The 21,712-nt window shown below is 40.6% G+C and overlaps 1 protein-coding gene across 1 annotated transcript in view; it reads left to right on the top strand.

The window, feature by feature from the left end:
• Positions 1-19,871, top strand: part of LOC141147855 (uromodulin-like) — a 124,775-nt gene extending 104,904 nt beyond the window's left edge. The window contains exons 14-17 of the mRNA XM_073635022.1: positions 10,672-10,920; positions 14,119-14,281; positions 18,957-19,035; positions 19,843-19,871. Of these exons, the coding sequence (XP_073491123.1) occupies positions 10,672-10,920; positions 14,119-14,281; positions 18,957-19,035; positions 19,843-19,871 (520 nt within the window). The remainder of the gene's footprint in view (positions 1-10,671; positions 10,921-14,118; positions 14,282-18,956; positions 19,036-19,842) is intronic.
• Positions 19,872-21,712: the final 1,841 nt, after the last annotated feature.

A 21,712-nucleotide genomic window follows, 5' to 3' on the forward strand; every position in this document is an offset into this window, starting at 1 on the left:
GTCCATTCATAAAAAGTTCAGTGAAGATACACCAATCGCATGAAGAGGAATCACGTATCCACAGTTCGTTTAGCACAGCCCATGTAGATGAGGAAGGAGAGAGAAGTCTGAAGGAGAATCTCAACAGCCGGTGACTTTGAGAGATAATAAGGATGGACCCTTACCAGACATGGTGGACCTCCTTAATAGCAAGGTCTTGTGAGCGTGCAGATACAGCCCTCTGCAGGGACAGGTGGATGACGGCGTCTGGATCCTCATTTCAGCAGTCTCAGCATGTCAGTTTGGAGAGAAACACTCGCCACAGCTCCATGCCCCAGCTCCTGGCGGCGGTGTCCGGCTAGGAGCAGAGACAGGAGATGGAGAGGCTGGATGTGTAAGAGATCCTTATTCCTTGTGTGAGGAGCGGAGAAGGAGGAGGGGGGAGAGAGGGAGGGAGGGGCTCTGGAGCTGTGGCGAGTGTTTCTCTCCAAACTGACACGCTGAGACTGCCGAAATGAGGATCCAGACGCCGTCATCCACCTGTCCCTGCAGAGGGCTGTATCTGCACGCTCACAAGACCTTGCTATTAAGGAGGTCCACCGTGTCTGGTAAGGGTCCATCCTTATTATCTCTCGAAGTCACTGGCTGTTGAGATTCTCCTTCAAACTTCTCTCTCCCTCCTCATCTACATGGGCTGTACTAAACGAACTGTGGATACGTGATTCCTCTTCATGCGATTGGTGCATCTTCACTGAACTTTTTATGAATGGACACAATTCCCTGTCACTATCTTTATTTGTTTATTATTTATTAGTTACTTATGGAAAGATTTTTTTTGAGTTATGATATATTTGATCATTTTGGAGCAAGATCACTGAATTTATATTCTTTTGTGTTTTTCACTATTCACCTATATGTGTTTTTCATAATTCATTCACAAGAGGTTTTTTTTGGTATCCGATAATATTATTGGTATTTAATATACTTACCTTAGATTGGCTTAATCATCTATCCAGATATAATTCATTCACATATATCAGTCACTAGATTGCAAGCGCACTTAGTATATACTTCCTAGTTTATTACATATTAGTGTTTTTTTGTTGCAGCTGCAATTTAAGATGTCTTAATAGCTCTTTAGTGCGGTTTCTTTTCTCTTTTTATCTTCCTAACATGCACTCCCTCGTAGAACAAGGTTGGTTACAAATCTTCTAAAAGTGAGATGGGATTCTAATTTGTTATTTTAACCTTTTCACTGCCAGGCCCTGCCCTCCACTTTTAAACTTAACTGGTCAGACCATTTTTGCATTTTGTTCTATTACTTTTTTATTTTTCCTTTACAACTTTCAGAGTGTGTAAAAGACCCTCCTAAAACCATATATTTTCTGAAAGCACATGACCAGTAGAAAAAAAATAAGGTGCTACTGATTTTTAGGGCCCAATGATATTTGCGCAAATGTTTATCAAATCCATATTTTTGCTACACTAAATCATTATTAGCAGAAAAAAACTCATTATAGTTTACAAAAGTCATAGTAAATATAACAGCTAACCTGTATTGAGTTAATAAATAACAAAAATTTGTGAATTTTAAAAATGCACCTTTTTGCGAAATGGTGAAAATCGAACATACGCCAAAGTGTAAATATCCAAATTTCTCCAAAAGTCTAGAGGTTTTCATTTTTTCACTTAAAGCTTTTAGAGTTTGTTAAAGTTCCTTCAAACCATATATTTTCTGAAAGCACATGACCTGTAGTATAAAGAGAAGGTGCTCCTGATTTTAATGCCCTGCTATATTTGCGTTAATATTTATCAAAACAAAGTAGTCACTTAAAATACTCTAAAATCATTATTAGCAGATAAAAACACAGCACATTTTACAAAATAAATATAAAAGCTTAACTTGTATTGAGTTAGTAAATAACAAATATTTGTAATTTTTAAATTACGCCTTTTTGACAAATGGTGAAAATTGAATGTACGCATAAAAGTAAATAACCGAACTTCCGGTTCCGGCGCCACATGGAGAGGAGGTAGCGAGCTTCAGCTCCCGCAGCGCCCCTCACGAAACTGCCTCTCAAGCCGGCTATTGCTCCGAGGAGACCCCCCAGCACAGTGCTGACACACAGCGGGCCCCCATGGATCGCTTTGTGGAGCGATCGTACGCCCGGGCGGTCACATCCGCGATCCCCACCGGAGGAGACACAGCGGCGGACACAGCCAAGATGGCGACCGCCCCAGGCATGACGGAGCAGGCACACACGCAGGCACACACGCTGCCACAGCCACAACCACCGCTCCCCTCAGCTCCAGACATACAAGGTACGGACCCTACCTCCCCTGCTGGGATTGCACAGGCTGTAGTCACGCTGCTGGGCCCCACTCTCACAGCTACAGTGGATGCAGCAGTCCATAGGGGTTTAGAGCAGTTACATATTGACCTACAAGCACAGGCACAGAGAATCAATCAGGTAGAGGATAGAATTTCCTCCCTGGAAGATGAACTCACAGCCTCATCTGCAGCAGTAGCACGCCTCACAGCTGCTAATAGGGACATATGGGACAAACTCGATGATTTGGAAAATCGCTCGAGAAGAAACAATTTACGCATCATTGGTCTGCCTGAATCGGTTTCCACACCACAGTTAACCAATATCTGCGCAAAAATTATTCCAGAACAACTGGGCCTTCGCATTCCCTGCACTATTGAACGCGCGCACCGCATAGGTCAATTCTCAGAATCACGTGCCAAACCCCGCCACGTTATTGTAAAATACCTCAACTACGCAGACAAGAATGCCATAATGCAAAAGTTTCGTCGCTCACGGTCTTTAATGGTTGATGGCGCAAAACTCCTACTTTTTGCAGATTATTCCATAGAGGTAATGAAGCAGCGTAAAGCGTTTTCACCGATCTGCTCCAACCTTCACCATAACCAAATCCGGTTCTCTTTAGCCTATCCGGCTGTCCTCCGCATCCAAACACCTGAAGGAGAACACCTCACGTTCCATACCCCTGAGGAGGCGGAACACTTTCTCGCCACCAGAGGCACAGAAATGGAGCATAGCAACTTTGAAGAGAATTCACCATCATCATCACCATCGACAGCGAAGATACCACCTAAACAGCAACGCAGCCCCACAAAACCCCCATACAAGCGCAGCCGCTTTACTAACCAAGATGATCGCTCTGCAAATCGATGAAGGACTCCAGGAACTTTATCTAACCATCTACATTTCCTCGGACGGGTAATTTTACCCCTCATTGTCCCTGACCTGCCTTCTGCCTTTTTAACTTACTTTAATGTTAGCCTGTTTTAGTTGCAATGTTTTACACGGCCGCTATTATCTGTTAGCTAATGGTCTTGTTATTATGCCTCCAAGCCTGGCTTACCACTACCCACCGCCCACTTACTCTGTCTACCCAAAAGGTTATTATAATAACCCAGGTGATCTCCATGGCTATAGACCCCTAACGGGGCAAACCATTTGATCAAGTCACCCCCTTATTTCTCCACCTCATTATTTTAATTGAGCCCTTTATTTGACACAGATACAACCAGCACTTCCCCTAACCCCATACCCTGATCCTACCCCTCCCTTCCCCCCCTCTCTCCCCCCTTTTCCCTCATCTCTTCCTCCCTTATCCCACTCCTCCTAGCCAAATTCATGCTCATATGTGAGGAGCTGGCGGGTCGCTGAAAGGCATTATGGGTAGTTGTATCCCATGTGGAAAAAAGTGAAGTACACTGTTTGTAGTTTGTTACGTTATAACCGTAATCCTGCTTTGTTACAGCTCAATACTTATTGCTCAATACATTTGCAATTCATGTTTGCCCTATTAGTACCTTTTCTACTATGTGACTTACGGTTTTTGGGTGATTCCCGTATGGTCGGCACTGTACATGTCGGGAGGCTCCCTGATCATCCTCCCTTATATAGCAACTATCATATCCAACCATGTCCTCTTCTGCCGACGGGAGTCACCTAAAATTTATATCATGGAATGTTAAGGGGCTCCGATCCCCAAATAAGCGAATGTCCATTCTCAGACACCTACGGCGTCTTCGGGCAGATGTGGCCCTATTACAGGAGACACATCTCTCCGCAGACGATTTAACACGCCTTCAAAAACTGTGGGTAGGTTCTGTATACGGGTCCCCTGCAGTGGGCCGCAAGGCCGGTGTAGCTATTTTAATTCATAAAAACCTACAACACTCTGTCAGAGAAATGAGGGCTGACACCTTAGGCCGCAAACTGACCTTACATATGACCATAGGTGACAAAGCCGTAGCTATCACTAATATCTATGCTCCCAACTCTCCAGACACTTCATTCTTTCAGGACATGGTTCAATGGATTCTCACGGCCCCCGAGGTATTACATTTAGTAGGCGGGGACTTCAACTCTGCCATGTCCACACTAGCAGACCGCACTCATCTCCCTAAGCAAATGACAAGACCAGGTCCCTCCCATACACCGGACGCGACTCCCTTAGCACACTCTATTGAATCTATGCATTTTGTAGACATCTGGCGCCTGACACATCCGACTGACAGAGAATATACTTTCTTCTCGCCCCCACATAATACCTTCTCTCGTATAGACTACTTCTTTGTCTCCCCGGCCCTAGTATCTGTAATAAACACCCCAGACATTTACGATGCCAGAATCTCAGACCACAGTCCCATCGCAATCCATATGACACAACTCACACCCTCAACTCCTTCCCCTATCTGGCGTTTCCCTTCATATCTGGCGGATAATGAAGACTTCCGACAAGTCTTGCACCAAACATGGGAAGAATATATCACCATGAATGGAGCACATATCTCTGACCCAAACCTCTTCTGGGAAGCAGGCAAAGCTTTCCTACGGGGCAAAATTATCTCGTACACTGTACAATTTAAAAAACACACTCGACAACAATATATGCAAGCAAGCGACTCCCTACGCCTAGCTCATGACAAGCTAACATTAGACCGCACCTTAGCTAATATACAGGAATGGAAACGGGCCAAGTGTGCCTTTGATCTCTGGGCAGAACAACACGAAGCTGCTAAAACCTCGTACTCCACCCTCCACTTTCACAAATTTGGCAACAAGGCAGGCAGAATGCTAGCCAGACTATGTTCAGGACCAAGACGTCCTACACATATCCCAACTCTGAGAAATGCTTCCGGCTCGTTAGTTACCTCACCTACCGAAGTCAGCAAACTACTTGCAGATTATTATACTGATCTGTACCGTGCAGACCCAACGGATCAACCTGCCGTTGAAGCCCTGCTTGACAAGATACGCCTGCCCAGGCTTCAAACGTCACACTTGGAGGCACTTAATGCGCCTATCACCTTAGAAGACATACAACACACGATCAAATCTATGGCCTCTGCTAAGGCTCCGGGTCCCGACGGGTACACTGCGGAATTCTTCAAATTAACGACTGACTACATCCCCAACACACTGAAGCATGTATATGCAGCCATGTGGGACGGAGGTCCTTACCTCCCCACAGGGACACAAGCTCATATTAAACTAATCTCCAAGAAAGGAAAGGATCCATTACTCCCAGGCTCTTATCGTCCAATCTCATTAATAAATGTAGACGTTAAAATCCTGTCTAAAATTATAGCATCACGTCTAGCTCTCTTACTTCCGTCCCTCTTACACCCAGCCCAATCAGGTTTCGTCTCAGGACGATCAGCCACATTAAATATACGTAAGGTCTTAATGGCGCTAGAATACGCTAAAACACACCCCGATCAAGATGTAGCAATCATGTCCCTAGACGCCGAAAAAGCCTTTGACAATATTGGTTTTTCATGGCTTTTTACGGTAATGGAAAAATTCGGCTTTTCAGGTCAAATCACAAGATTCCTCGCACAAATGTACGCCTCACCAACGGCACGCCTTGTCACCCCGAATTTTATTTCGGACACCATCCCCTTAGCGAAAGGAACAAGACAGGGATGCCCCCTATCCCCCTTGTTATTCAACATTGCGATTGAACCCTTATCCAGAATCCTCAATTCAACCGAAGGGGTTAGTGGCATCACCTTGGGAAACCAAACACTCCGCTCTGCACTATTTGCGGACGATATTTTACTGTTCTCTACTGACCCCGTATCAGACTTTGATAGACTTAAACAAATATTTACGACCTTCCGACTCTGCTCAGGCTTTCGTATAAACTTTGATAAAAGTGAAATCCTAACACTACACCCTCGACTATCCACTAAATGGATACATTTATCCCCGCTGACTATTGCACCCCATCATATAACATACTTAGGAATACATATAGGCCGAGACCCATCTTCCTTATATGTACTTAATTATCCTCCCCTGGTGGCCAAAATTGTGCGGGAATTGGAGGCTTGGGGTGCCCTTCCCCTCTCGCTTTTTGGGAGAGCTCATCTTTTCAAAATGGTATCATTCGCACGCCTACTGTATCCTATGCAAACCATACCTCTACTACTGAGGCATTCAGACGTGCAGAAACTTCAGAGAGCTGTGACAGCTTTCCTATGGTCTAGCAAAAAACCACGCATCGCGCTCCAAAAACTATGTCTCCCGAAGAGCGAGGGTGGGGCGGGGCTCCCCAATATTCGTTTTTATAATTTAGCATGCTTACTCAGACAGGGACTAGACTGGTTAACAGGAGGGTCCAAATACTCCAACTTTGCCCTAGAGGACTCTATGGCTTCTCCATACGACCTTGCAGGCATCCTACACTCCAATCCTAACAACCTGCCGCACCACCTCAAAACCAGCGTTTTGTTCAGAGACACTGTCATCGCCTGGAGAGAGGTCAGAAAACTGCTTGGTCTGCCTTCTAGTATCTCGAAACATCTCAAAATACAAGGCAACCCAATGTTCCTACCTTCCACTTTACATAAAGCTTATACCCAATGGCAATCCAAAGGACTCATGAAGATAACCTCGTTATACCAAAACAACACAAGCAAGCTCAAACCATACCAAAATCTGATGCGGGAATTCTCCCTACCGCCAGCACACAGCTTCTTCCATTACCAACTCACAAATTATCTGAAAACCTGCTATGGTCCCAAGACTGATCCTTTTAAACCTTCCTTTGTCGACAATCTATTGCAAAGCAAAGATTACTCTATCTCCAACATCTATTCTCACCTCATCCAGCACCAGTCACGGAAATACCGCCTCACGCCTTTTCAAAAATGGTCTCAAATACTAGGAGATGAGGACCTACCCAACAAAATCCTTGAGGGATATAGGCTCACCCGGAAACTTACGATCTCTGAAATATGGCGTGAAACTCAATTCAAGATTATCCACAGAGCATACTTCCCATTCCGTTTTAACAAAGAGGACCCGTCTCAAGCTCTATGTCCATGGTGCCTACTGCAGCGTCCTACGCTGCTCCATAGGCTTTGGGAGTGCCCTGCTATTAACAGCTACTGGAACGATGTGATAGCCTACATTAATAAAATCTGCAATATCAAACTACATAGAGACTGCCTACTATGCCTATTCAGCATCACCCCTCCAGCATCCTCCTCGTCCACATTGGACTTTTCAAACATACCGCACTGGGCCCATATCTGCCTTCTTGTAGCCCGCAGGACTATTATGTCCCACTGGATATCGACATCGCCGCCCAGTCTACCTGCGGTTATAAAAGCCTTGACTTCATTATTCTATCTAGAAAGATTGGACCTCATCAAGTCAAATCTTCGCTTTACCCCACGATTTTTCAAACGCTGGAGAAGATTCCTGGAAGCCACATTTCCCCAACAGACCATCCAAGACATAATGCACCCATTTAGATATACAGAATGGTACCTGACGAGAGACATCACCAACTCACTTGGCAAACTTAAAATTCCTCCGACCTCTGATCCTTCTTCATTTAAACCACCGTAGGCGGCATACAATCACCTGAAGCTCCTTGACATCCATCAACTTCAACTATTACACTTCGGGACTATATTTACCCAAATAACATGTTTCACCTAGACCATATTGTAGGTTATCTAGCTAGATAGACTCATAAGTCGCCTCCATTCCCTAAAGGTACGAAAATGTAGGATCAACCTTTTTGGCAATTTATTGCCCAATGTTAGTCACAAGCTGGCAAATGTGAATTGCTTACCCCCCTCCCCCCCCTCTCTCCCCTCCCCTTCCCCAACGACCCCTATAAATCTGTTTTTGTTATGTTTAGATAGAACATGCATTCTATATACAGAATAATTGTTTATATTCATGCCTTACAATTGTTCTGTACAATGTCTTCTATGAATATATTTTGAAAAAATCAATAAATATTTTTCAAAAAAAAAAAAAGCAAATAACCAAATTTTTCTAAAAATCTGAAGGTTTTCATTTTTCCCTTACAGCTTTCAAAGTTTGTTAGAGACCCCTACCCAAATATTTTCTGAAAGCAAAGGAATAGTAGAATAAAAGGAAGGTGTTACTGATTTTTAAGGCCACATGATATTTGTGCAAATGTTTACCAAAGCAATATTTTCGCTAAAAATACACTAAAATCATTTTTTGATCATAAGAGATACAAACACAGCAAATTTTTACAAAATTCCTGCTGAATTACTACTAAATAAAAGATTTTAACCTGTAATTGGTATGGATAAGTGACAGTGTCAACAAAAAGGCATCACCATCCCTGAATGATATATGTAGACAGGAGGATAATTTGGTGGGATTTTATGGGTGCCAGGCAAATAAAATTACACATACACCAAAGTAAAAAAAAAATATTTATTACAGTTTATTAAACATAGAACAAGTTTAAAAGTTTTACTGGCTATACATAAATAATGCAGACATCAGTGCACATCAAGTTAGATGATAAAGAGGGTCACTCGGCACTAATATTTTAACCTGTATAGAGTTAATAAATTACAAATATTTGTAAATTTAAAATTTCACCTTTTTGTGTAATGATGAAAATTGAGTGTACACAAAACTATAAATAACCAAATTTATACACAAAACTTACAACTTTCAGAGTTTGTAAAAGACCCCCAAACTATACATTTTCTGAAAACACATGGCCAGTAGAATAAAAGGAAGGTGCTACTGGTTTTTAAGACCCTGCAATATTTGAGCAAATGTTTACCAAAACAAAATTTTGGCTAAAAGTGCACTAAAATCATTATTAGCGGATACAAACATTTGCAAATTTGACAAAATTCCTGATAAATTCCTAGTAAATATGAAAGTGAAACTTGTATTGAGGTAATACATAACAAATATTAGTACATTTTTGCATTGCTCCTTTTTGATAAATGGTGAAAAAACATTTCTCTAAAAATCTGGAGGTTTTCATTTTACACTTACAACTTTCAGAGTTTGTAAAAGACCCCCCAAACTATACATTTTCTGAAAGCACATGGCCAGTAGAATAAAAGGAAGGTGCTACTGATTTTTAAGGCACCACAATATTTTCGCAAATATTTATCAAAACAATATTTTTGCCAAAAGTACACTAAAATCATTATTAGTGGATTCATACATGGCAAAATTTAATAAATAACAAATACTTGTAAATTTTAAATTGCAATTTTTTGTGAAATGGTGAAAACTGAAAGTACGCAAAACCGTAAAAACTGTAAAAAATTTACTCTAAAAATCCGGAGGTTACCGTTTTTCACTTACAGCTTTCGGAATTGAAAAGATCCCCAAACCATACATTTTCTGAAAGCACATGACCTGTAGAATAAAAAGAGTGCTACTGATGTTTTGTGCCCTGCAATAAGTGTGCAAATGTTCATCAAATGGCTATGGTCACTAAAAATACACCAAAATCATGATTAGTGCACACAAACACATCATAACTTACAAAATACCTGCTATATGCTACTAAAGCATTGTTCACATGTGGCATACTAAAGTGTATGCCCATGGTGGGCCATGTTTGCCCACACAGGTATGCACAGGTGTTTCGTGCATCCCCATGCAGGCAATCCCATTTACGTCAAATGGGATGCAATGGCTTCACAGGCATAGCCGCTGCTCCCAATCTGACATCCATGTGGGTGTGAGTGCATGTCCCCAAACGCAGACAGTGTGAGCTCAGGGACATGAAAGTCAAATTGTGAGCAATGTAGAAGAAAAGAGGATAAAGGAGCGCCCGGTGATCAAAGAGGTATGTAATTTGTATCTTATTTGAATTTTCAGCAATAACAAGAGGCCAATGTGTTTCGGGGGACTAAAGACTTCCCCTTCATCAGGGCTGCTTGCAAAAATAGTTGTGGGATGATCCTGTTGGAGGGTGCCTTTGGCACATGGATCTGGACTGTTAGAAGTCCTCAGCACTGGCCTTGTCTTCATAAGGACGCACACCGAGGTAGCAGCCCAAGCCCTATTTATACATTTTATTTTTTCAATTTTTTATTAGATATGTTTAATAGCAGAAAGTAAAAAATGTTTTGTTTTTTTCAAAATTTGAAAATGTTTTTGTTTATAGTGCAAAAAGTAAAGAAACGCAGAGGTGATCAAATACTGTACCAGAAAAAGAAAGCTCAATTTGTGGGAGAAAAAAGACATAAATTTTATTTGGGTACAGTGTCGCATGACTGCACAATTGTCAGTTAAAGTAACGCAGTGCCGTATCACAAAAAAAAGCCTTGTCATGAAAGGGGGTAAATCTTCCGGAGGTCAAGTGATTATTAATGATTATATTCTATTACAGCTCGGTTACTATCAATGTGGCTGGAACAGCAAATTTCACAATAACGATGGGTCTATTCCAAGATTCAGGCTACACCACCCCATATACTGACTCCAAGGTGTGGCTGAGCTCCTCCTCCATCCTATATGTTGGTGTCATTGTAACCGGAGCTACGGGTTCATCTCCATTTGTGCTCGTCATGAAAAACTGCTACGCCACCCCAACAGCTGACAGCTTCTACGGCCCCAGATATGATATCCTTACAAACCAGTAAGTTCATTATCATGTGTTGTATATTATTCTTCTCAAATGATTATACGTTTGTCATTTCATCATATTTCCTGTGTTGCCAAATAAATGCAGAGCACCCGATCTGATCTGCAACTAGGAAAATATGAATATGCCATTGCTGGAATAGACAAATACGCAGAAAACCCATATTCCTTAGATATAGCTGAGTGATGAGGGCCACAGGATTCCCATCATCATTGTATTGGTGAAATGGTTGGGTACTCCCTGTCTTGACATCAATAATACAATAGCCCTACACAAGGTTACGATGCAGAAAATGGTTGGATTTCCTACTAAGCATTTGAAGTGAGTGAAGAATGACAGTGGGGGAACAGTGGAGTGTAGGTTTGGTTGGGAAATGTTCTCAAACTTGATTTAGTCATGAAATTAGTAGTTTCAGTTTGACTGGAATTTGCTAAAATTGTCATTTTTGTTTTTTAACTTTTTGTTTCCCTTTTATTGTTTGAACTGGATGGACTTGTGTCCTTTTTCAACCAGACTAATTATGTAACTACGCTATATTACCAAAAATATTGGGACACCTGCCTTTACACGAACATGAAGACCTGGTATGCAGTCTACACTCTAATTCATCCCAAAGGTGTTCTATCGGTTGAGGCCAATCAAGTTCCACCACCCCAAATGTGCACATCCACACTATATTGCCAAAAGTATTGGACCACCTCTCCAAATCATTTGGTGGAGGGGGATTATGGTGTGGGGTTGTTTTTCAGGTGTTGGGCTTGCCCCCCTTAGTTCCAGTGAAGGGAACTCTTAAGGCGCCAGCATACCAAGACATTTTGGACAATTTCATGCTTCCAACTTCATTCCCCAACAGTTTGGGGATGGCCCCCTTCATGTTCCAACATGACTGCACACCAGTGCATAAAGCAAGTTTCATAAAGGCATAGATGAGCGAGTTTGGGGTGAAGGAACTTGACTGGCCTGCACATAGTTCTGACCTCAACCCCATAGAACACCTTTGGGAGGAATTAGAGTGGAGACTGTGAGCCAGGCCTTCTCTCCAATAACAGTGACTAATCTCACAATTGGGCTTCTGGAAGAATGGTCAAACATTCCCATAGACACACTCCTAAAGCTTGTGGACAGCCTTCCCAGAAGAGTTGAAGCTGTTAAAGCTGCAAAGGGTAGGCCAAGTCAATACTGAACCCTACGGGCTCTATGCCATTAAAGTTCATGTGCGTGGAAAAGTAGGTGTCCCAATACTTTTGGCTATTTAATGTATGTAAGATTTGACTAAAAGCACTACAAGGCAAATGATCATGAGAAATCTAAAGCTGCCCAGATAAGCAGGAAGATTAAAAAAAAAAAATATGGGGAGTGTGGAGACACATTTTAAGAGACTCTTCTCAAAGCAATGGAGATTTTTAAGAATTTATATTATCATCTTAGTAAGAGACTGGCATACTTACCCAGTACAAAGCTGAATGCCTGGTGTTCTGGGCTTCTATCTGCTGTGTGAGAGTTTGGAGGGGACATGTAGAAAAGAAATAAACTCAAAAACAATAGATACAAACCCAGAACAGAAGGCATTCAGCTTTTTACCACCATGGGTGAAGCGTCCCTTATTAAGATGAGTCTCTTAAAAGGTGTCTCCCCACTACCCATATAATATTTTTTTTTTCTAGAGCCTCCATTCAGGTTTAATTTACTTGTGTTCTTTAAAAAGAAAGGAAAAATCTTGGTTGTTATATGAAAGATATGGGCTAATGTAAAACAGATCTCACACATGTAATTTAGTATGGAAACATCATATGTTATTGCACAATAGGCAAAGAAAATACTTGTTTAATGTTTGCCTACCGGAGAAAAGCATTGAAATGAGTGTGGGGGTGAAGTTTTTGTGGTTTAAGGGTGTTTTTAAAGACATTTAAGGACTTTGAATTTGAATAAAGCCTAAGTTTTTTTTTCTAGCCCTTTTAGTGTAACTCATTGTTTTTGAAAATGGGAAAATGGCAAATTAAAAATGTATTGCAATAGTGCTTTTTTTTTCCTTTGCTTTCTTTTATGGTTATTTAAAAAAAAAAATAGCAAAAAAAAGCTGAAAAAGAGTGTCAAATATACTAGTTCTGAAGTCAAAAGAGGTCCAACCCAGTAATAGAAGGGTATACCTAATAAAGTGATCAGTGAGTGTGTTCAAGTTGACAAAAAAATAAGAAAAACAAGAAAAAAAACTGCCAAATAATGAAGTAAAAATATACAAAGAAAGTTCCAAATGATTTTGCACATTGCTATTTCTGTTTAGTTTTTCTTTCTTTATTTCATTATAAAATTAATGATAATACTCACTGATATGATTAAAACAAATAACTAAAATTAACATCCTCTAAAAATAAGTTTAAGATTGAAATGCTTTAATCCTTTTTTTTTTGTTACATTTTGTATCTACTATTGTTGTTTGAGATTCTGTTAGACAACAAAAAAGCAGAGAAATTAGCAAAGTTTGCACTTGTAGCACTGGCTTCATGCTTTTGTTAAAGTCTCTTTACATTTTACGAGTTGCTATTTGGGCTATTTAGCTAAGACTCAAGGCAAAAAAAGGAAAAGGACATGTCTGGAATGACATAATAAATAGGCCTCCAGTTTGTAAACCAAATTTATTCTATCACCTGTTAAGTGGAAGCTTTGGCAAACTGCTACAGGAAAGAATGTATTAATGAATGGAAATTCCCAGTTAGGAGGGTTACATTGGCCACTGTATAGAACATCCCATTTGCACTTTCTGCTCCCCGACAAACCCTCCTAACCCAACCAAACACATTTTTTGCTTACTTCGTAACGCCCTCCCCACCTCCCCCTCCCTCTTTTTTTCTCTTTCTTCCTTCAAATATCCTCTTTCATACCTACTGATTTGGGCTTAACCCAGCTATTTGATGTTCATTAACAGTTGCTTGATGCCTACAGCCTTCCTTGACTTTGGGCACTGGTAGCCACTAGGCAGGAAACCTGTTGCACCTGTTGCCTTTATCCAACTGATAGTTGCAACACTTTGAATGTATACAACTATGCTTGATATATCTCTGTACTGCATGTTCAAAAAAAATATTTTTCCAATAAATCTTGTTTGTAAAAAAATAAAATAATGGATTTTCTTCACATTAAGATCTTGATATTGTTGAAAAAATTCTAATCCTTGTCTGATGATAACAATTTTAGATGCCCCAACAAGAATGACCCAACACTCTCTGTGGCAGAAAATGGAGTGTCTCTTAAAGGTCGCTTTTCCCTTCAAGTGTTTAAATTTCTGGGAGGATTCGATAAGATTTATTTACACTGTCAGGTCGGCTTGTGTGACACCTCCAACTCTTACTGCGCAGCTGTGAGTATGGATTGATAACATACAATTCTTTATTTTAAAGTTGGGATTTCAGGAAAACAGATTAATTCTCAGTTGAAACTGATAGATGTGAACTGTTTCTCTTGAAAAGTGATTTTGTTAATCTGTTCGGCTAATCTTGTGGTTTAGAACTCCCTGCCACACTGCACAGCCAGAAAGATAACTCTGTTTCCTGCTTCAGCAATACAACTTCCTTTGTCACTGGCCTGCTGATTGGACAATGAGTTATCCTAGTGATAATGATGGTTAATTATCTAATGATCAGGTTAGAGATAGAGATGGAACACAGGAGCCTGGAAATCTGAACCAAAAAGTAGGACTAGCACCCTCTAGACATGTATTGTGGTAGAAGGGTGGGAATCAGGAAAAAGATTGAAAGAAACTGTTTTTTTTTGGCAGATTGAACAGTTTACTATCTCAAATGAGCTCCACTTAAAGCAGAACTATACTTACCTGCTCTCCAGTGTTCCCCGGAGCTCACCGCTTGCCGCTGACTTCTTCAGCCTAATGGATTTTGGGTATCAGTCCAGGGCCATTTTAATTGGCTGGCCCAAGATGATGTCAATCCCACACATGTGCAGAAGTTCAGTCATTTAATTGTGTTGCATTTCGACACTGAGGAGCGCATGTGCAGTGCGGGAAGGCAGTTAAGGGAAGTTTAATACAGAAGAAACATTGTAGGTCTCTTCTGCATTAAAAAGAGAAGGCAATACTGCCTGTCCTCAATTTTGTATTTTTTAGTTTAAGTTCTACTTTAAGCTGTCAGTGATGTGTGTATATTTGTGGTGGGGATATTAGAGTGAAAGCTCCTTTGGTGCAGGGGATTGGCTCAGTGTTCCTTGTGTAGCATTACATAATGCGTAATAGCTTTATGAAATAATAATAATATTAAAAAACTACTAATAATAATAAGAAGAAGAATAACAATAGTGTGTGACTTTGATTGGGCCATTAGAGTAAGTTCAATTGTTGGTTTGTCTATATGCAGCAAATATTATAATTTTCTTTTATAAATTAACAGAAAAAAGTATTAGAAAAGGAGGATATCATTTAAAAATTCAATTACAATTTAAATGTATATATATATATATATATATATATATATATATATATATATATATATACACTGTATATATACTGTATATATAGAAAACAATGGCATACAATTTTTCAACTGAATTGGAATTAATTGGGATGTTTATTAAATAACACTTTATTTATTTTTATCATACAATGACTCCATAATAAGTAGGTACATTATGCATTTTTTATGTATTTTTTACAATTTAAATTGTTCACTATTTGTAAAAAGAATTGATAATGATGATTTTTTGCATTAATTTGCCCTTAAAAAAGAGGTTTGAACAATATATATATATATATATATATATATATATATATATATATATATATATATTTAATTATATTTAACTAACTGATATTTCCAATAAAAGTGAGGAGTTTTATTTGCAGTATATAAATGTTCTGATTTACCTAACATCGGGGCTTTTTGGGAAGTTTCTATAATACAATATAAAATTCTCTTGTACCTGGGATGTAGAAACCCTCAGAATTTAACTATTCCTGTTTGGTAAAGGATTTTATTTGTTGTTACTAATTGAACTAAAGTCTTATGCATTTTGATAAACCAGTCATGTGTGAAGTAAATTACATTTCTTTTTTTACTTTGCACAATTTCATGCCTAGAATGAATGCAATGCACATTATAATTATTTTTTTCTGTAATATAGAAGATTATTGTGTAACACTTTTTAGACAGAAAGTGATTACAATGAGGGACAGACTACCAGAATTTGACATCTGCCAGGAGTGTGTGCTTTAAGTTTGGATAAAAAGTTGGAGGTACTGTAGGATGGGATGGGATTTGAATTTGTGGCAACACAGGGATCACCATGAACTCTGGCTGATCACTGTTCACAGAGCGGGCAAATTAAATAACCTGAAGGGAACCTCCAGTTACTACAGGAAGCCATACATTTAATGCTGGTATTGCTGCCATGGCTAAATGTGGCAGCTTGGTGCTTAGTACACATCAAGTCACAGCGCAAACAATAAAAATATTCCAACGTGCTTACAACAAGCCAACTAAAGTGCCACAACTCTGCATACACAATATGTATAATCTAGCAAATTGTATAAAACAAACAAATATTTCTAAAGTCCAAAGTAAAAAGTAACCAAAGGCTTTCTTCCAAAGTGCTGGTGTGCAGAAAATCCTAAATTGCTGTATGGCCCCATACGGTCACATGGTGAACTGTGCTCCACACAACCCCTTTGTGCTTTTACTCACCAGATAATATGGACCCCTTAGCAATATGGCATGTGGGTCTATTAGGCTTAAAGAGGAAGTAAACTTCCGTGTATTGTTTGTACCTATAGGTAAGCCTATAATAAAGTAGGTCATGTAAATATCTCCTAAACGTGCTCCATTTAGGAGACATTTACTGTATATGCAGCTGATTACATCATTGGAGCATGCGCTCTGAAGGAAAAGCCACCCATGCCATTTCTTCAGAACCCTGTGCTGTGACTGGTGGCTCTCACGCTCATCGGCGGGAGTGACATCACATAGCTCCAGCCAGTCCCCAAGCCGGAGTCTATGAATCCGAAAGGAAGACGGGTGAAGATGGATGCAGCCTCCAGCGGGGACAACGAGGGCTTTGTTTGCAGGTAAGTTTAACATAATGTGCATAATGTGCGATGCATACTAGCACATTAATGCTTTACTTCTGCAGGTCAGAACAAAAAAATAACAGCCCTTTACTTCCTCTGTAAACTGGTGAACAGGGAGATGTAACCATCGATCCTCTGTTTCTTCCTATGTTATCACCACTCACACATGAAGGAAAGAGAATCCGTATAGTGTAGTACAGTCTTGTTTATTGTATAAAAGGCTTAAAATCACACTTGCAGTGTTCCAGAGAATACGCGCTTTGTACATCAAAAAGTTTGTGCAGGGCAGTCGGCTCGCTCCCGGAACTGGCTTGGTTTGCGCAACCTCGCGTGCTGGACGGACGTAACATCACTAAGGAACCAGAATCTATGTCTAGTGCTTGGTGCTTAGGGCTGTGCATCCAAACCCCCTTGTTGGTCACTAGGGTGCTGGTGGCCAAAGGTGTCCTATCAACCAGTGATACAACTCCAGCCTCATTCTGCTGCTGGATGGATGATTCACCAGCCAGCAGCTGATTGGAAACAAATGGATGTTGACTGACATTATTGGCCAAATATGGCCATAGATGGATCTACATCACTGGATAAGATGACTGATGATGAATTTACACCGTGGACATTTTTTTTTATAGAGGACATTATTGCAGCATGCATGTGTGTGTTTACATTGTTGGGTTTTTTTTGTGGATACGTAATGAGGGATACTACTGTATGTACCCCACACTCAATCAAGTTTACTCATTTTGAGATGAGCTGGATGTTCAGACATGTGTCTGAATGCTGATGGTTTGGAGCGTTCAGTGTGAACAAATGGGACAGCTTCCTGCTGTCAGTGGTTGCTAAAGAAGCAGTTGGTGCTTGCACCGGCTGTATCCTTACCACTGACCTCACACCTTTGTTATCTGTGTAGTACCACCTAAAGATTCATACCAGACTCTTGTGGTAGGGTGTGCTACAGCATAAGTGACTTTTACAAAAGAAAAAAAAGCACAGAGGCCCCTCCAAAGGTCCCAAGAAATACATTGAAGACCCTTGGAAGGGTCTCTTTGCTGTATTTGTTTTTTGAAGAAGCCGGCAATGAAATGTCATTTGCTGGCAATTTTATAATTGCATCCCCCCAGCATGCTTTTTAAAGGAACTGGAAAATATTCATGTTTTAAGTATTTAAAAAAAATCACTGCACCTGGAGGAATGAAATGTAATGTATTTTTTTTTTTTTTTGCATTGTTACATATTCCCAAGGGCAGTGCCCACCCATGTTATTTTTTAACACCCCCTTGCCTTTTAATGCAGAAAATGGTCATTTTTATTTGACAGATTTGGCTCCAAATGATTTCTGTGGGGTCTTGGGTTGGCATTTGAACACCTTTAATGTTTGCATAACACTGCTCAAACCAAACCCTAGGCAGTTGGGCTCATTGCTACCCTGTTTATTTTAAATGGGGATTCCAGATTGTGACAAGTCCCCCAAGGTGTAAAGCATCAAGGAACTTTGTATTTTGAGGTGATGGAGCCTGATGGGGATTCACAGATACTAATTATCCATTAGATCTGCTCCACTTGTGATTGACAGCAGTGGCAGAAGGTGGATCCTTAGCCCATTGACAGCCTGCTATTGGCTACAGAATCCAACCACTCTCTGCTGCCAATTATGAGGAGAGAGCAGACCTGATGGAGAACTAGTGTCTCAGCTTCCCTATCATGTTCCACCCACTGTAACATCATTGGTAGCCAGGAGACTGCTGGCTGAGGACATTTTGCGAAATTACCTTTAACATTAAAACTAAGACTTTTTTTCATAAAGTTGGAAAAACTATTTATAATCGTGAGCATAAAAACAGAAAAGTTTGACTTCATTTAGAACAGTAAACTGTTTGCTATATACAGTATATAGTAATATGAATCTAAACATCTCTATTATTGTTTCTGGTTAAGAATTTAATGACCCATTTTCTGATTTTAGACTTGTCCTGCTATGAGATCTGCTTTGATTGACAATAATAATGTGAATAATATAATTATTGGACCTATATACCAGAAAGGTAAGACCTATTTTTATAAAGACTATTTTTGGAAATATCGGATGGATCCTAGACATGTAACTTTGCATATTTAGTTCAAAAAACAATGCTTATCAAAAGAAGGTTTTATTTGTACAGGGGACACGGGATCTTTAGTTATTGCACTGGGTGCATTTACCTTCAGGTGATTGGATACAGGTAAAAAAGAGGAAGCTACAGAGACATCCCCCTATATAAAACCTCCCACTCCCAGATAGCCACAGTTTTTCACTAGTGTTGGTTTGGAGAAATTTCCTTTTCCGATTGAGTTTTTCTCACCCTTATCATTCTTCTGATAGTATTCAATGCTGCACCATAGCCACTGCAACTACTTTTGTAGCAAGGGTGGTTTAAATCTCCTTGCTGTTGTTCAGCAGCTTCTGTCTCAAGGAGTTATTACCCCTGCACTAAAAAAGGAAAATGTACAGGGATTCTGCACAGACCTCTTTACAGTTGGCAAACCAAATGGAGGAGTTTGTTCCAATCTGAATCTAAAGACTCTCAATGTGTTTAGAAGTTCCACATGGTGCTTGCCAGGCCATTAATCGTCTCCTTATTTTTGATAGACTTTATGCTTCAGTAGGCATTCAGGCAGCCTATCTACACATTCCTATCTATCCTCCCCATCAATGTTATCTGAGTTTTGTAGTGGGCGAACAGCATTACCAATTTGTCACTCTACACTTTTACCTCTCCTTGACTTTCACAAAGGTGCTTGCCCCAATCTTAGCTCTGCCCTGTGTTCAGGGAATTCATGTGGTGGGTTGTCTGTATGATCTCTTGTTAAAGAATCTGTCTTCCGTATTCCTGTCAGCTAACATTCAGTGGACAATGGAGATTCTGCAAAGCCTTGGCTTGATCCTCAGTCTATGAAAGTCATTGCTGGAACCTCTTCACAAACGTTAGCCTGATGTTAGACATGACCCAGTCCAGGATCTACCTGCCCTGGGATAAACTTCTGTGTTGGTTTATGCCTGCATGATTTTCCTGGATTTAAAGGTTGCTCCTTTGAGGCAGTGGCATATGTCTACTTTCTTACAGACATCTTCATCAGCATGGAACAAAGAGGGACTACCCCTATGCATCTGACCCCAAGCCCAGACTCTCCCTTTAGTTTGGGGTTTCCGACCCAGTGCTGGAGTCACTTCCACAGTAGGCTTTTATGTCACATCCACATAAAAGTTCATAAAACATCCACAGAGCTGGAGGACCTGACTTGTGCACTATGGGCCAGTGGTGGCTGGTTGGATTTTCTTTTGGGGGGCAGCAAACAACCACACTACCACTAGCCAGCACTACCACTCCCCCAGGTGGCCAGCGGTCCATCACTTACCCAATTTAGGGATCTAGGTGGTGGGCAGTGGTGTCCTCTCCTTCTCTCCTGGGGTGTAGGCAGCGGCTCCGGTGTCCTTTCCTCCAGCGGCTTTCTCCACCGTGTGTCTCCTCTCTCTTCCACCTAAGCGCTAGGCATCCAAAAGGGTCGCCTGGAGCTTTGATCAATTGGGAAACAAGTCTCACGTCCTGATGAGTAATTAATGGTGCTGCGCTGTGGACTCCGACATGAGTGATTAAAGTGAACTTGAGTAAAGTGCAAATGCAAAAAAGTAGCAGTGTGAATCTCAAAAACTGATGAACAAGGTCTATAATAAAGTGCAAATGCAAATGACCTAACTGTAAATATTGAAAAGTGACACATAATGCATGAAACATACACAGGTGGGTTGGTGCTAAAATGCAAAGTGCAGATGATGCCGTGTCAGACACTGTATAGCAGGGAGAAAAAAAATGGCACATGGTGATATTGCAAAACATTAAAATGAATATAAATCAAACCAAAAAATCCAATGAGCCACCACTGGGCTCAAATACAAATACAGAGGTGTAGACCAGTCCCAAAGAATATAAAGTACTATTTCAGCTCCTGTGCAAGATAAAGTAAAACAGTCCAAAACTGATGAATGTGTGATATTCCCTTCACCGTGAACCATGAAACAAAGCTGGACGATGCCTGGCCAATCCGCTGTAGTTTCACCTAAACGTGCACTAGCCCCTCACCTTACTGCTGTAAGGTTACAGCATGAACTGGATTTGATGCTACAAACAGGGGTCTTCAGAGGGACTCCATATGGATGGATGCAGCAATGGATCCTTAGAGTGGGTGGGTACAGCATCCTCTCCATCAGGGGGGTGAAGGTGGAAGAAAGATCCCAAATAGCATAATACCGCTTAAAACATAGGTTTTTTAAAAATTCAGAGTTGGTACACTCACCTAGATTAAAAAAGCTCAGGTAACACTCCACGAGCTTGTACATTTGCGTCACTTATGGTTTCAAGCTATTGCTCCAATCACGACGCGTATTGTCACATCAAGTGACTTTATCAGGGGGATTAAGATCCTAGAAAGGAAATATATTATCCTCTTACATTGTAATGAAGGATGATGGGAACTCCGTAGTACAGTAGCACATGCACCGTGGAAGATAACTGTGCTGGATGCAGTGCAAAGACAGAGCCTGAACTGACAAGCATAACACAGCAATACCACTGTGAGTGGAGACTTGGTACACAATCCCACTGTTGGGAGTGGACGGGGCTACAGCAAGAATCATACTATGTGTTATGCTCTGCTGTATCAGCCAGTCAGTTCAGACTCCGTCTT

Source organism: Aquarana catesbeiana, linkage group LG06 (assembly GCF_042186555.1).
Source record: "Aquarana catesbeiana isolate 2022-GZ linkage group LG06, ASM4218655v1, whole genome shotgun sequence".
NCBI lineage: Eukaryota > Metazoa > Chordata > Amphibia > Anura > Ranidae > Aquarana > Aquarana catesbeiana.